The following is a 17,500-nucleotide window of genomic DNA, read 5'->3' on the forward strand; positions in this document are numbered from 1 at the left end:
CTAATTGCAACAGAAAATGTTATTTATGTAAAATAAAGAACATTTATTTTTAAACATGCCCTGTGAGTTATACGTGCTGTAGTCGTCAAACATTTAATTTTGTCTTTTTTAAAAATTTCGTCGACGGGCGTTTTGACATTTTTGACGCGAACGGCCTTCCGCAGGCAAACATCCTTTTTTTTATTTTTTTTTATTTTTTTTTTAAGCTGTTAAAGTTCCGTCTGCTGTATACACGCACGTTGCGCCATCATCAGTCGATAAGTTTATTTAGATCTACGGCGATTTCAGTATATATATATATATATATATATATATATATATATATATATATATATGTAAATGTTACCGCTTTCATTATCACTTAACTTTCCTTTCTACCTTCCAAAACTCGTGCATGATACATAAACATGTAGATCTAAATTAAAGCTTTAGGCTGTGGCACATTAAGCAATTGCAGTGCACTTCAGTGACAATTAACTCTATTGGGTAAATCTGTTTCGTAAGACACAAAGAAAGAAAAAAAGACGTGAAAAGAAAACAAGAAAGCACAAAAAACTAACAAACAAAACTTAAAACCACTCTCCTCCTCCCCCACTCTCTCTCCCTCTCTCTCTACCAACTCCTCCTCCTCCCTACCTCCCCACCCACCTACCCCAGACTGCCACCCACCCGTTCCTGATGTCGTGGAAGATGGCGTTCCTGGTCCTGTCGGCGTCCAGGGCCCGGAGGGAGTAGACGGGGGTGAAGTCCCACTTGTTGATGGAAACGGGGTAGTCGCTGAGGATGGTGAAGTTGGTCAGGTCCTTGGGCACGCACAGCCCCACCCGCACCACGTCCTGCCTGCACGTGCAACGCGTTTCATAGTGTGGAGGGAGGGAGGGAGGGAGGGAGGGAAGAGAGAGAATCAGATTCACATGATTTATTCATTCGAGGCCATAGCCCCATATTATGAACAGAACTTGGGGGGTGAGTGCTGGGGGAGGGTGATAACAGAGTTGAATAACATGTTTTACTACGAAATATGTAAACACAACAAGCATAATGATACCAGATACGACAACAATTATCTAACCCGAGCAATGTGCGTGTACAATGTGAGCACGTAAAAATTCTTACGCGTGTACTTACTTATACATTCACTCATGAATGAATGAGCCAATTGCTGCAGCAACGGACAGATGAATGAGTGGATTCATATATGCACAAAGTTATTGCTTTTGTAAACTTGAAAAGGAATTTTTTTTTCTGAAAGGAAACGAAAGCGGGAGAGGGGTGGGGGGAGGGGTGGGGGGGGGGGAGCAGGGGGTGGAGGGAGGGATGAGAGCGAGAGGGTAGGAACAGGAGCATCCCCCCACCCAACGACAAAGTCTGCCTCACTTTTCCACCCCGTAGCCGAAGACCCTGAACTCTGAGGGGAAGGCGGCGCCCTTGAGGGTGGTGTTGAGGCCCACCACGAAGGAGCTGTGGGTCCGCATCAGGTACTCCATCCTCTGGGTGGCTGGAGGGACACACGTATCATCGTCGTCATCATCATCATCATCGTCATCATCGTCGTCGTCGTCATCATCATCATCATCGTCATCATCGTTGTCGTCGTCGTCGTCAGTAATCATCTTAGCCATCGTCATCATTATCATTATCGTCGTCGCCGTCGTTGGCATCGTCGTCATCATCACCATCATCATCGTTGTCGTCGTCGTTCTCGTCCTCGACGGCATCGTCAATCGTAATCAACATTATCATCGTCACCGTCATCATTCATCGTCATCAGTCATTATCATCAGCAGCAGTATCGTCGTCGTTGTTGCTGTTGCTGATGTCGTCATTATCGTTATAATTCTAATAAGCTTATATTATGTGCGAATGCTGCGCCAAGCAGATCTGTACGTACAAATACGCAGAAAACAAAAGTAATAATAGAAATCATTACATTACATTAAATAACACAAACACAGACACACAGACACACATACATCTGTCTGTCTGTCTGTCTGTCTCTGTCTGTCTGTCTGTCTGTCTTTCTCTAGTTTATTATAAAAAAAAAAGAAGTGAATGTTGTTGAATATTTGTGTTGACTATTTTGGGTGATATGGTTGATATTGTGCTAACAATTTTTGGTTGATCTGAATTGTCTACTTACTGTGTCATGTCATTTTCTAATTATTATTTATCAGTGAATCCCCCTTCAGTAAGGGGCTCTGGCCTTATCTGAATAAAACATTCGTTCGTTCGTTCGTTCGTTCACTCTCTCTCTCTCTCTCTCTCTCTCTCTCTCTCTCTCTCTCTCTCTCTACGTGTGTGCGTAACTGAAGCCTGATTGACTGACACAGGAAACCAACGACGAGTACCTGACACAGGAAACCAACGACGAGTACCTGACACAGGAAACCAACGACGAGTACCTGATACAGGAAACCAACGACGAGTACCTGACACAGGAAACCAACGACGAGTACCTGACGCAGGAAACCAACGACAATTACCTGACACAGGAGACCAACGACCAGTACCTGACACAGGAGACCAACGACCAGTACCTGACACAGGAAACCAACGACCAGTACCTGACACAGGAAACCAACGACCAGTACCTGACACAGGAAACCAACGACGAGTACCTGACACAGGAAACCAACGACCAGTACCTGACACAGGAAACCAACGACCAGTACCTGACACAGGAAACCAATGACGAGTACCTGACACAGGAAACCAACGACCAGTACCTGACACAGGAAACCAATGACGAGTACCTTCAGGTCAGCTGTCAGCTGGCTGCACCCAGGTAGGCAGCCTGTTGTGCAAAATGAGTCCGTGTTTGTAAAAAAAGCTCAGATTGGTCTTTGAGCGAAGACAGGTGCGGTCCTGTAGCATTTCTGATTTGATTTGACATGGATACAACCATCCACCTGAAGATCCAGTCATCAGCCCCATCCACATGTAATATGCATCTTCTGTTCAAACGTGTGTGTGTGTGTGTGTGTGTGTGTGTGTGTGTGTGTGTGTGAGTTTGTGTGTTGATATGCACTTGAATGTATCCTAATTTCTACTGTATCTGTGTTTGTGTATGATTTTCGATTTATGTTCGTATCTTGTTATATACTATCCCCCCCCCCTCCCCCGCCCAATATTCCTTGTGACCCCCGGTACACTTCGTAATAAAGACATATTCTATTCTATTCTGTTCTTACAGCGCCTGTCCTCGGTCGGAGACCAAGCTCTAAGCGCTGTACAAACACGGAGTCATTTGCACAACAGGCTGCTTACCTGGGTAGAGCCGACTGATAGCTGCCATTGGGCGCTCATCATTCGTTTCCTGTGTCGTTCAATCAGATTTTCAGTTTCGCACACATACACACTCGGACAGGCATGTAACATTTTACGTGTATGACCGTTTTGTTTTATTTACCCCGCCATAAAGGCAGCCATACTCCGTTTTCGGGGTGTGCGTATGCTGGGTATGTTCTTGTTTCTATAATCCACCAAACGCTAACATGGATTACAGGATCTTTAACGTTCGTATTTGATCTTCTGCGTGCATATACACACACGAAGGGGGTTCAGGCACTAGCAGGTTTGCACATGATTGACCTGAGAGATCGGAAAAATCTCCATCCTTTACCAGTCAGGCACCGTTAAATCTCCATTTTTACCCACCAGTCACAGTTACCGAGATTCTAACCCGGGACCCTCAGACTGAAAGCCCAACGCTTTAACCTCTCGGCTATTGTGCCCGTCTATATTCAAAATGAGAACCAACCCCACCAGAAGTTCCAGTAGAGTTCCGCTCGACAGAAAGCAATAAAGTCTAGTAAGGAACAGAATCCAAAGTTTCCAAAGCATGGAAACGTGGGCTGCTTGATGGTGCCGAAGATTGGGAATGCACAGTTAGAGGGGAAGAGACACCCGGAAATCATCAGCAAGAGCGGCATGAGACCTGACATAGTACTCCACTCCAAGGCAACGAAACAAGCGATTCTGATTGAGCTCACTGTGCCATACGAAAGCAGAATGGAGGAAGCCCACATCTACAAGACCGAGAAGTATGCTAGCCTAGCCAGCAGCCTGATAGAATCTGGCTTCCAAGCCAAAGTCCTTGCCATAGAGATTGGTGCAAGAGGGTTTGTGGGCGCATCTGCCAACAGCCTCATGAAACAGCTGTCGATTTCTGACAGAGAGAGGACATGGGCTCTCAAGGTAATGGCAGAAGCAGCAGAAAAGAGTTCCAGCTGGATCTGGTCGAGGAGGAATGAAAGTAAACTTCATAAGGATTAGATTTCCCAACTCAGACTAGGCATATGATGGCTCAGTGGTTAAACGTCTGCCAGAAAAGGTGACTCAGTCCTGGAGTGGCGACCACCCAAAGAGGCGCAGGTTCGAACCTGCTGAGGACCAGCAAAACAGAAAAAAGAAAAAGGCGGCAATACAAGGGCATCCTGGAGTCATGACCTGGGTGCGGCCCGGCCCCCTTAGAGTGTAAGGAGTTCAGGGCCGAAACACTTGACTGAGGGGGGCTTCTTCTCTGAAGACCTTGTACTGTCTAGCTCTCCCTAAAGTTTCTTATCACACTGTCCCCAAGTACGCATCCTTCCACCGGCCCACGCCCCCGTGCTCCCCCCCAGCCCCCACCCCCCCACACACACCCCAACCCTTCCCCCCCCCCCTCCCCCCGGAGCCCCCTTCCCCCCACAGCCCCCCCTCCCCCACCTTTTTGAACGAAGATGTCTTGCGGGTTGTCGTCGCGTCTGGCCACCAGAGGGTAGTGGTCGTGTAGTTCGTTGGACAGACTGCCGTCATCCCCTTTGAATTCCACCTGCGGAACACGACAACCATGCAAACACTTGCCCTACGACACGTGCCCAGCAGTTTTGTCACTCAGATACACACTGGCAAGCACGCAGGTACGAACAGCAGGCAGGCATACACGCAGACACGTGTGAATAGACGCACATAGTCGAATGTGCAAAAAGAAACAACAACAACAAAAGAAAAAAAAAAAAAACCCAAAAAAAACCACGTGTGCATGCTACAAGTGCTCGCAGACAGAAGAGTACAGACACGTGAGAGTGGTTGCAAAGCGCGTGCCTGCACCTCCACATCCACACACCACTCCTCACCCATACAAACTCACCCTCACCTCCACCCACCCACACCCCCCACCCCATTCCACACCGCCGCTCCCCCCCCCCCCCAACCCCCTCCACCCCCCACCCCCCACCACACACACACACACGCACACACACAGAATCCAGCAGACCTTGACGTAGCGATAAGGACAGACGGTCATGCCCCAGTCCTTGTGGGGTAGACAGTCGCGGCCCCTAGTGAAGGGCCTGTCCCTAACGATGGCGGTGTGCGGGGTCCCGGTCACCGAGCCGTCCTTATCGTAGGTGAAGGCGTTCTTGGGCCCGCACCTGTCCTCCCAGTCGTACGTGTTGTACGTGTTGGGGTCACCGAAGAAGACGTAGTGGCCGTTGTTTTGCTAGGTGAGAGGGTGGGTGGGTGGGGTGGGCGCAGTAGTTGTATAGAAAATGTATCTAGAAATTGATTTAAGAAATTACTTATAGATTCAAATAATCAATGTTACCAATGTTGTGTAAACACAGAGAATGCAGCTAATCCCAAACATTTTCTAAATTTGACACAAGCAGCACATTCAAGACAAATTACAAGTCTAATGTACAGACTTCGTTTAAATGCCTTTCGTACAAAATAAAATTATTTTCTAAAAATATAAAATGTATATGCGGTATGCAAATAACTGTAAGTCATCTACTCATTCATTGTCCGAGCATAAGACATTTAATTCCTAAAGATGTAGTTGATGACTTTTCTTCCAATATTTCATTAGCCACTGAAAATATTTTGAATGATTATTCATTGCTTAGAATGTTTTCGGAAATTTTAAACTCCAGTCCAGTTGGTATCCTCCTTTGATGTGTTATAATTAATGTTGTTATTTATATTTACATTGTTGTAGGTTAATACTTGTTGATATGCATATACATATTTTCCTTCCCATGGCACCTCATTCAATACACACCACAATCTCTTTAGACCTTTTTCTTATAATATACTTTTCCTCTGATACATAACATGAATACTTTTTACACTAATATTCACATGCATTCCCTTTCCTTTATCCACTTCCTTACACCTTTCCGTCTAAAAACACTTATAGTGAATAGACGTTAAACTGAAGATAAAACACACACACACACACACACACACACACACACACACACACACACACACACACACAAACACACACACGTGCGCACTTTAAGATTCAATTAGCCTTTCACCCCTTTTGGGTCGTGGAGGATTTCAGAAAAGCACACAATCAGGAACATGACTAGGATTATCATAACGCTTTGCATCAATTGAAGGTAAAACGATGGTTGACGTCCCTTAACATTCCTTCTACTGCATGACCATATCCCATGCAACATTGCAAGTCGTGATGAATTTTACTAAGTCTAAGGAGTACCCGTTTGCTTGGCACACACACACACACACACACACACACACACACACACACACACACACACACACACACAGAGCCCCCTTCCCCACAACATACACACACACATTCGCGCGCGCCCGCGCGCGCGCTCACACACACACACACACATACACAGAGAGCCCCCTTCCCCACAACACACACACACACACACACACACACACACACACACACACACACACACAGAGCCCCCTTCCCCACAACACACACACACACATACACAGAGAGCCCCCTTCCCCACAACACACACACACACACAAACTCACTCACACACACACACACACACACACACACACACACACACACACAAACACACACACAGAGCCCCCTTCCCCACAACACACACACACACACACACATACACAGAGAGCCCCCTTCCCCACAACACACACACACACACACACACACACACACACACACACACACACACACACACAGAGCCCCCTTCCCCACAACACACACACACACACACACACACACACACACATACACAGAGAGCCCCCTTCCCCACAACACACACACACACACACACACACACAAACTCACTCACACACACACACACACACACACACACACACACACACACACACAGAGCCCCCTTCCCCACAACACACACACACACACACACACACACACACACACACAAACTCACTCACACACACACACACACACACACACACACACACACACAGAGAGCCCTCTTCCCCACAACACACACACACACACACACACACACACACACACACACATGCACACACACAGAGCCCTCTTCCCCACAACACACACACACACACACACACACACACACACACACACAAAAACACACACACACACACACACACACACAAACCCACCTTCACACACCTCTTCTCCTTCCCCTCCCCTCACCGCCCCCCCCGCACCCCCCTCCTCCCTACCCCCCCCCCCCTCCACTCACGTCATCGCAGTATCCGAAGGTGAGGTTGGTGATGTACTGGGAGGTGTAGGTGGGGTAGGTGCTGTCCTTCTTGAAGCTGATGGCCCCTGCGTAGCTGACGGGCCTCCTGCCCAGCTTGCCCTTCCAGGCGTCGTTCCAGTAGCGGGTGGCGAAGCGGTCGAAGTAGCTGTGCTTGACGAACATGGGGCCCTGGTAGATGCCCACCCCTGTGATCGTGTTCCACCTGAAGATGAGGAAACAGTGGGCTGAACTTCTTCTTCTTCTTCTTCTTCGTCGTCGTCGTTCGTGGGCTGCAACTCCCACGTTCACTCGTATGTACACGAGTGGGCTTTTACGTGTATAACCCGTTTTTGTATTTGCATTTGTATTTCTTTTTATCACAACAGATTTCTCTGTGTGAAATTCGGGCTGCTCTCCCCAGGGAGAGCGCGTCGCTACACTACAGCGCCACCCATTTTTTTTGTATTTTTTCCTGCATGCAGTTTTATTTGTTTTTCCTATCGATGTGCATTTTTCTACAGAATTTTGCCAGGAACAACCCTTTTGTTGCCGTGGGTTCTTTTACGTGCGCTAAGTGCATGCTGCACACGGGACCTCGGTTTATCGTCTGACTTTAATCCCCCCCACCCACCCCCGCCATGTAGGCAGCCATACTCCGTTTTCGGGGGGGTGCATACCGGAGGTTCGATTCTCTGCCTGTACCCAGGTGAGAGAGGGAGAGAGAGAGAGGGGGGGGGGGTGGGAGGGAGAGAGAGAGAGTCTGGTCAAGGGGTTATAGGTTCTCCTCTGCTTACAGGTAACCATGTGACGCAGTATTTGTGGGGAGTAAATATACATCCAGCAATGGATATCCCATTTTGGAACAGGATGGGCTCCGCCAGATTTGACTTGCCTAAGACACGTCGCGTAATTTTTTTTTCTTAAAGGAAGACAGAAAAAAAGAAGCAGAAAAAAAAAAGAATGGACGAGAATTCCAGTTGCACTTGACACAACCGTCAGAACTGAAGGAATCTGATCAACAGTTCTCTTCGGCGATCCATTGACTCGCCACGAAGTTAAAGAAGAAGGAAGAGGAGGAGGAGGAGGAGAAGAAGAAGAAGGAAGAGGAGGAGGAGGGGAAGGAAAAATAAGAAGAAGGAAGAGGAGGAGGAGGGGAAGAAGAAGAAGAAGCAGGAGAGAGAAGAGAGAAGAAGAGGAGGAGGAAGAGGAAGGAAGGAAAATAAGAAGAAGGAAGAGGAGGAGGAGGGGAAGAAGAAGAAGAAGAAGAAGAAGAAGAAGAAGAAGAAGAAGGAGGAGGAGGAGGAGGAGGAGGAGGAGGAGAAGAAGAAGGAGGAGGAAGAGAAGAAGAAGAAGGAGGAGGAGGAGGAGGAAAAAGAAGAAGAAGAAGATGATGATGATTATGACAACGACGACGATAGAGACGACGACGACGATAATGGTGACGATAACGGTGACAATGACGATGACGATGGTAATGACGACGATGGTGATGACGATAATGGTGACAATGACGATGACGATGGTAATGACGACGATAATGGTGACAATAATGGTGACAATGACGATGACGATGGTAATGACGACAATGGTGATGACGATGACGATAATGACCCGCTGGAGCGGTGGTGTAGTGGTTAAAACTCAAGACTAGACAGCCAGTGTCCACGGTTTCCAGTTCCAATCTGTTTTACACCCCTCCCCCAAGCCCCCCCCCCCCCCCCCCCCCCCAACCCCCACCCCCCTCTCAACTTTACTAGATATTGAGTGGTGGTCTGGGTGCCTGGTTTTTAGGATGAGACGATGCAGCATGCACTTAGCGCACGTAAAAGAACCCATGGCAACAAAAGGGTTATCCCGGGGCTTAATTCTTAAAAAAAAAAACACAAAAAAAACGAAGTGAAACAAATATAACTAAGACAGAAAAAGAGGGAGGGGTGGGGGGCAGGGGAAGGGGTTACCCAGTAACAAGCAGGAATCACGCGCATAAGCGCGTGTCACAAGCCCTCCCCCCCCACCCCCCGCACCCCCTTACACACACACACACTCACATACGCATGCACGCACACACACACACATACACGCACGTACACACACACACACACACACACAAACACACACGCACACACACACACACATACACGCACGTACACACACACACACACAAAGTCAAGGCACCCCCCCAACCCCCCGCCCCCCATACCCTACTACCCCACACACATACTCACGGCGTTTTTCCGATAGACCCGTTGAACTGCATGCTGAGCTCCTCACCACTGCGGGCCATCTCCTTCCAGATCCTGGGCTGCCCCACGTTGTCTGTGCGGCCGATCAGCACGCTGTACTCCAACGACACACCCGTCCAGAACCCCGTGCACCCACCCGAGAAACTCTGGGTGGCCGCGTCCGCCAGCCTGAAGGAGTGAATCGTCATCACATGCATGCATACATATTTTCACAAGGAGCGCTCGGCTAAAACACAGAGAGAGCTTACAGTTTGGCCAACAGCAAAAGTGAGAGCGATAATTAGACCAATGGTTTCTTTCCTGCAATGGGAATTCATTTGATAATAATAAGAAGAATAGCAATTATAATATTAATAGTTATAATAATAATATATAGTACTTTTATGGCGCAAACTCCCCATGTAATGGGCTCTAAGCGCCTAACATGAAACAACACATATGTGTGGTTCGTCCGTCGGGATCGACGAGGACCATTTAGTCATCCTGGGGGTGGGTGGGTTGGGCTCTGTGGGTGCGCAGATGACTGGTCAGGCCAATCCGCGCCCGGAAGGTTCTGACGCAGTGTGGACAGGGGATGGTGGCGGCTGTCGGGGACTTGCTGGCACTACTTTTCCTGGCCTGTCTGCGTTGCTCTGCTGTAGCGACTCTGTTGGCCTCGCAGGATTTGGCGCCTTTGTGGACAGCTGAACGCCACTTTGGTCTGTCCATTGCATTCAGCTCCCATGTGTCGTGGCTGATGTTGAAGGCCTTCAGAGAAGCTTTCAGAGTGTCTTTGAAGCGCTTCTTTTGGCCTCCATGGGAGCGCTTGCCATGTTGGAGTTCGCCGTACAGCAGTTTCTTGGGGAGCCGGTGGTCTGGCATGCGAACTACATGGCCTGTCCAGCGCAGCTGGGCCTGCATCAAGATGGTGTAGATGCTGGGCACGTTTGCACGAGTGAGCACCTCTGTGTCAGGGATCTTTTCTTGCCACTTTATGCCGAGAGGTTTTCTGAGGCTGGTGGTGTGGAAGTGGTTCAGCTTTTTGGCGTGGCGTTTGTAGACCGTCCATGATTCACATCCATAGAGCAGTGTGGTGAGAACTATGGCCTTGTATACTTTGAGCTTCGTCTCCAGGGTGATGCCTCTCCTGTTCCAAACGTTCTTATGGAGTCTGCCGAAGGTAGCGCTGGCTTTGGCGAGTCTGGCATTCACCTCGTCGTCGAAGACAACTGTGCGAGAGAGTGTACTGCCCAGATATGTGAACTTGTCCACCGCGTTCAATTGTTGCCCGTTGATGAAGATGTTTGGTTCAACGTAAGGCTTTCCTGGAGCTGGCTGGTGCATCACCTCAGTCTTCTTTGTGCTGATTGTGAGGCCAAAGTTGTCACAGGCAGCAGAGAACTTGTCGACACTGTGTTGCATGTCAGCTTCAGAGGCAGCGTTGAGAGCGCAGTCATCAGCAAACAGGAAGTCGTTGACGGTGTCTGTCCTCACCTTGGTTTTTGCTTGAAGCCTCCTGAGGTTGAAGAGTGAGCCATCTGTGCGGTACCTGATGCCAATGCCTACGTCAGCGTCTCTGAAGGCATCTGTCAGCATGGCTGAAAACATGAGACTGAACAGGGCGGGTGCAAGAACACACCCTTGCTTGACTCCGTTGGAGACAGGGAATGGTTCTGAAGTCTCTCCGTTGTCTTGGACTCGGGCCAGCATCCCATCGTGTAGTTGCCGTATGATGGTGATGAACTTTCTGGGACATCAGTACCTCGCCATGATTCTCCAAAGGCCATCTCTGCTAACAGTATCGAAGGCCTTGGTCAGATCGACATAAGTGGAGTAAAGGTCGGCGTTCTGTTCCTGACGCTTTGATTTGTCTCTGCACAAGATTCAGCGCTATAGAAATACTTATCATGATTGTGATTGTTATCATTATTATTATTATTATCATTCGGTGGTGTTCAGCGGTGCCTGTTCTGATTTAACGTACTTAGGACACCACCTACTAAGCCCCCTACTAACGACAATAATGGCTTAGTCGCGTAGCCAGACAGAGTGAGCGTCCCTCCCAGAGTGGAGACCGCCACCACGTCCATCAAACAACAGCCCCCCATGAATCTGCCGACACTGAAGACATTGACAGGACTCACCCCAAGCACAGAAGTGGAGGGGTATCGAAACTGAGGTCACCATGAGAGCAGGGCATGAAAGGCCACAGACTTTGAGACTGTTTTGTTGATGATGATAAAGGGGGAGGACGATGACAATGACGTTGTTGCTAGGGAGGTCCATTAAATTTTATCATTATTATTATTAGTAGTAGTAGTAGTAGTAGTAGCAGTATCATTATTGTTATCATCATTAAAGGGGGATGCACTGAGTAAGACGGACAGAGAGTTACTCACGAAGAGAAGGTGACGTTCAGATTTCCGCCTTTCACCCACATGTTGTTCTGCTTGTTCTTGTAGGCAGTCACTCTGGACAGTAACATTACAGCTTGATAACATCCTCTCTCTGTCTCTTTGTCTCTCTCTGTCTGTCTGTCTGTCTCTGTCTCTGTCTCTCTCTCCGATATGAATTTTCTCTCTTTATTTATTCTTGTGCGTTTCCTTTCTTTATTTGTACACCAGTCTAGGGCTGGGTGAAAATTGTCATTATGCTTATCTCAATACCCTGGAAAAATATAATTCCGTTCGTTCGTTCGTTCTGTCTGTCTGTCTGTCTGTCTGTCTCTCTCTCTCTCTCTCTCTCTCTCTCTATATATATATATATATATATAAGAGAGAGAAAGAGACAGAGAGGGTATAACAATTTTGCTGAAGTTCGTTTGACTTGTAAAAACAGAGGAAGAAAAAAAAAGGAGATTATGCAAAAATTATTGAAAAATTACTTCACCACCCGACTAGATTTCCGTACACATGGTCTCAGTTCCTTAATGTCAGCGCAGTTTGAGTCGTTTTAAATTAAAACAGATGCTTTCCTGTTCACATATAGACGAAGGAGAAGGGGAAGAAGAAGAAGAAGAAAGGAGGAGGAGAAGAAGAAGGAAAAGGAGAAGAAGAAGGAGAAAGAGAATAAGAAGTACAAGAACTAGAACAAAATAAGACAAAGAAAAAGAAACAGGAAGTTAACGTACACGTTTTTTCTTCTACTTCTTCTTCTACTTCGTTCGTGGGCTGCAACTCCCACGTTCACTCGCATATAAACGAGTGGGCTTTTACGTGTATGACCGTTTTTACCCCGCAATGTAGACAGCCATACACCGTTTTCGGGGGTGTACACGCTGGGTATGTTCTTATTTCCATAACCCACCGAACGCTGACATGGATTACAGGATCTTGAACGCACGTATTTGATCTTCTGCTTGCGTATACACACATATGTTGACCTGGGAGATCGGAAAAAATCTCCACCCTTTACCCACCAGGTGCACGTTACCGTGATTCGAACACGGGACCCTCAGATTGAAAGTCCAACGCTTTAACCACTCGGCTATTGCGCCCGTCGTACACATTTTAGGTCTGGCTGTATAAGTCTGTCCCATGCTTTGCTCCGATGCATACCTTTCCATCTTGGTCCAGACGCGCGTGCCGTTGACGTCACCGGGAGGGTCACGTGGCTCGTACTCGTTCTCGGATTGGACGATTCCATTTAGCGGAACGTTCAAGTCCCTGGGACCTTTGCCCCCTGCCGATATGTAGCTGTCCAAGAAGATCCCTGACTGGAACAAACAGTGACACAGTGTGCTGTTGAAGGAGGAAGGAGGAGGAGTGGTTGAGAAGTTCATCCGCCGATACAGAGAGCGTTGTGAGGGTCTGGGTTCCAGTCCTGCTCTCCCCCCTTTTTTTTCTCCCAAATTTTAGTGAGAAAACCCCCAAAAAAACAACAACAAAAAAGCAAACAAAAAAAAACAACCAAACAAAAAAAAACAACCCAAACCCAAACAAACAAACAAACACACACACACACAAACCCCAGTCAAACTGAGTGTCTGACTATAAACCGAGGTCCCGTGTGCTGATCAGCACGCACTTGTCGCACCGAAAAAGAACCCATGACAACGAGAGTGTTGTCCAGTCTGGCACAATTCAGTTGCAGATATCCACTCTGATGGGCTCACACACACACACACACACACACACACACACACACACACACACACACACACACACACACACACACACACACACACACACACACACACACACACACACACATATATATATATATATTTTCAGGACGAGCAGTCTGAAAAATAGGAAGCGGAAGGAGGACATCAGGAAAAAGAAAAAAAAAAGAAAAGAAAGAGGAGTTTCAGTTTCAAGGAGGCGTCTAAGCGTCTGGAAGAAGGAGAATCTTGAACTACGGTTTTATCCAGCGAGTTAGGCCTTGGGGAGAAGAAGAAGGAGGAAAAGGAGGAGGAGGAAGAGGAGGAACAGAAGGAGGCGGAGGAGGACAATGGAGGAGGAATAGAAGGAACGAATCGATGTGTTGTAATGTGCTGTGCTGTGCTGTGCTGTGCTGTGCTGTAATGTGCTGTGCTGTGTTGCAATGTGCTGTGCTGTGCTGTGCTGCAATGTGCTGTACCCGTTCGTTGGAGTGGGCCACGTTGTTGTAGAACCGCTTGATGGGGTAGGACTTGGCGTGTCCGGGCGTCACTTTGCCCAGCACCAGCTGACGGTCATAAGACGGGCCCAGGGGCACGTCGGCGAACACGTACATGAAGCCATGGCACTGCCACACACAACAGGCAGTCAGGTGGTGGATTGCTTGGTTGGTGGATTGGTGGGTTTCTGTCGGGTTGGGTTGTGGTTGGGTTGGGTTGGTTGGGTTGTGGTTGCGTTGTGGTTGGGTTGGGTTGGGTTGGGTTGTGGTTGGTTTGTGGTAAACACGTACATGAAGCCATGGCACTGCCACACATAACAGACAGTCAGGTGGTGGGTTGGTTGGTTGGTTTATGTTGGGTTGGGTTGTGGTTGGGTTGGGTTGGGTTGTGGTTGGGTTGTGGATGGGTTGGGTTGGGTTGTTGTTGAGTTGGGTTGGGTTGTGGTTGGGTTGGGTTGGGTTGTGGTTAGGTTGGATTGGGTTGTGGTTGGATTATGGTTAGGTTGGGTTGGGTTGGGTTGTGGTTAGGTTGGGTTGGGTTGTGGTTGGGTTGGGTTGGGTTGTGGTTAGGTTGGATTGGGTTGTGGTTGGATTATGGTTAGGTTGGGTTGGGTTGGGTTGTGGTTAGGTTGGGTTGGGTTGTGGTTGGATTGTGGTTAGGTTGGGTTGGGTTGGGTTGGGTCGTGGATGGGTTGTGGTTGGGTTGTTGTTGGGATGTGGTGTGGATGTGGATGGGTTGTGGTCGGGTTGTGGTAAACACGTACATGAAGCCATGGCACTGCCACACAGAACGGTAAGCGAGGTGGGGGTGGGGAGAGGGGGTTGGTTGGTTGGCTGGTTTCTGTTGGGTTGGGTTGGTTTGGGTTGTGTTGTGGTTGGGTTTGTGATTGTAGCTGTGTTGTGGTTGTGATTGTGGCTGTGTAGTGTGATCGTGGTTGTGGTTGTGGTTGTGGTTGTGTTGTGTTGTATTGTGTTGTGTTGTGTTAAGAAGCGTAGCGTAGCGTTTTGTTGTGGTGTGGTGTGGTTTGGTGTGGTAGTGTAGTGTAGTTTAGTGTAGTGGTGTGTAGTGTAGTGTAGTGTAGTGTAGTGGTGTGTAGTGGTGTGGTTGTGGCTGTGGTGTGGCTGTGTAGTGCTATGTTGTGTTGTGTTGTGTAGTGCTATGTTGTGTTGCTGTTGTGTTGTGTTGTGTTGTGTAGTATAGTGTAGTGTAGTGGTTGTGTTGTGTTGTGTTGTGTAGTGTAGTGGTTGTGTTGTGTCGTGCGCGTCGCGTTGAAGGCTGTGGTTGCGTTGTGTTGTGTTGTGTAGTGTAGTATAGTGTAGTGTAGTGGTTGTGTTGTGTTGTGTTGTGTTGTGTAGTGTAGTATAGTGTAGTGTAGTGGTTGCGTTGTGTTGTGTTGTGTAGTGTAGTATAGTGTAGTGTAGTGGTTGTGTTGTGTTGTGTTGTGTAGTGTAGTATAGTGTAGTGTAGTGTAGTGGTTGTGTTGTGTTGTGTTGTGTTGTGTAGTGTAGTATAGTGTAGTGTAGTGGTTGTGTTGTGTTGTGTTGTGTTGTGTAGTGTAGTATAGTGTAGTATAGTGTAGTGTAGTGGTTGTGTTGTGTTGTGTTGTGTAGTGTAGTATAGTGTAGTGTAGTGGTTGCGTTGTGTTGTGTTGTGCTGTATAGGTGTTGTGTTGCCGTGTACATTCACAAACATGCTAGAATGAAATTATATGTACATGGAGTGAAAGAAAATAAAACAAACTGCAATATCACCAAAATATTTATGCGTTTCTTTTGGTGCATCAACATTTGAAGTTATTACGAGCATCAACGAGGACAAAGGGAGTTCAACAAAATTCTCGCACTTGTCTCCTCATAAAAAAAAATCACATCAAACCAGTAAATACAGGACAAGTGTTCATGATCCTTTTTTTCTTTCTTTTTTTCAACATTCCATCAATATGAATTAAGCCTTTTTTTGTGCTGGTCCAACAAATAAAGAACTGAAATGGCATTTAGGTATAATTTTGTTGTGATTCTCCTATAAATAATCTAAGAAAACACCAGTCTGATTTTGATAATTTTGTTGAAATGAAAGAATTACAACCAAACCGTACACATATTCATACAGCAAAAGACTGTGAGAAATAAAAGTTAAAACAACAACAACAACAACAACAACAAAACAACCACCATAAAGCAAAAATAAATAAAAATAAAAATAAATAAATACATAATTATAATAATGACAACAATAATGATAATATCACAATAATAACACTACTACTACTACTACTAATGATGATAAGCAGAAAGAGATTTTCCGTTTCCCAACAACAACAAAAGAAGAGAGGCAAAGCTTGCCTTCAAGACTCACTTGTGATACACACTTCAACCAGTAACACACACACACACACACACACACAAACTACAGTGAAAATGTGTTCTGTATATAATGATATAAAGCTCGGAGGGGGGAGGGTATGTTAGCAGGTTAACTCACTCAGTACGGCCAGTCCTCTCTTCTCCTCTACACAGACCCCTCGGATGTCCAGTGGGTGTCTCAATGACCCAACCTTTAGCTTCCGTCGTCAGAAATGTGGTATTCTTTGTCAACATTCACCTCTTCAGTGTAAGAGCCTTCCGCTTGTAATATTTTGATGATGGTAATTGGGGTGAAACGCTGTTAACGTCGTCTCTTTCGCCGTTCGTATGGAGAGAGTTAAAACCAAGCACACCCGGTTCGAGAGAAAATAGTCATACTTGCACACACAGCACTGCAGCGGACCTACAGATGACTAAGCGCGCTGGGTTTCGCTGCTGGTCAGGGATCTGCTTGGCAGATGTGGTGTAGCGTATATGGAGTTGTCCGAACGCAGTGACACCTCCTTGAGCTACTGATACTGATACAGATGACGTTCAAAAATTTATATCTAAACCTATGTTGTTGTTGTTGGGGTTTTTTGCGTCATAAATTGAGGTGATGACGCCGTTTAAATCGTATTATTTTGCTATATCTCGATTATATAAGAAATTCTATAGAGTCCGTGGTAAAGGAGACGTTGCCATCGCCTCAAGCACACCGCAACATGTAGCCGTTTTCTCCAGATCTGCATGTCGACACTGAGGCTGACAGAAACTACAACGCGGTCCATTCAATTTCTCTTTCATCTTCATTCCAGTTAATTCAGTATCCTCTATAAAATGTTCCCGTGCAGTAAACATATGGATGGTATCGTT

The 17,500-nt window shown here is 47.1% G+C and overlaps 1 protein-coding gene across 1 annotated transcript in view; it reads right to left on the reverse strand.

Annotated features, from left to right (window-relative positions):
• The window catches only part of LOC143301416 (cell migration-inducing and hyaluronan-binding protein-like), a 72,277-nt gene that overhangs the window by 11,734 nt on the left and 43,043 nt on the right, over positions 1–17,500 (reverse strand). The window contains exons 15-23 of the mRNA XM_076615690.1: positions 14,264–14,410; positions 13,240–13,397; positions 12,082–12,153; positions 9,686–9,871; positions 7,461–7,683; positions 5,258–5,482; positions 4,708–4,813; positions 1,378–1,498; positions 670–840 (exon numbers count right to left, since the gene is read on the reverse strand). Coding sequence (XP_076471805.1) covers positions 670–840; positions 1,378–1,498; positions 4,708–4,813; positions 5,258–5,482; positions 7,461–7,683; positions 9,686–9,871; positions 12,082–12,153; positions 13,240–13,397; positions 14,264–14,410 — 1,409 coding nt within the window. The remainder of the gene's footprint in view (positions 1–669; positions 841–1,377; positions 1,499–4,707; positions 4,814–5,257; positions 5,483–7,460; positions 7,684–9,685; positions 9,872–12,081; positions 12,154–13,239; positions 13,398–14,263; positions 14,411–17,500) is intronic.

The sequence above is a fragment of the Babylonia areolata genome, chromosome 27 (genome assembly GCF_041734735.1).
Source record: "Babylonia areolata isolate BAREFJ2019XMU chromosome 27, ASM4173473v1, whole genome shotgun sequence".
NCBI classification, from domain to species: Eukaryota; Metazoa; Mollusca; class Gastropoda; order Neogastropoda; family Buccinidae; genus Babylonia; species Babylonia areolata.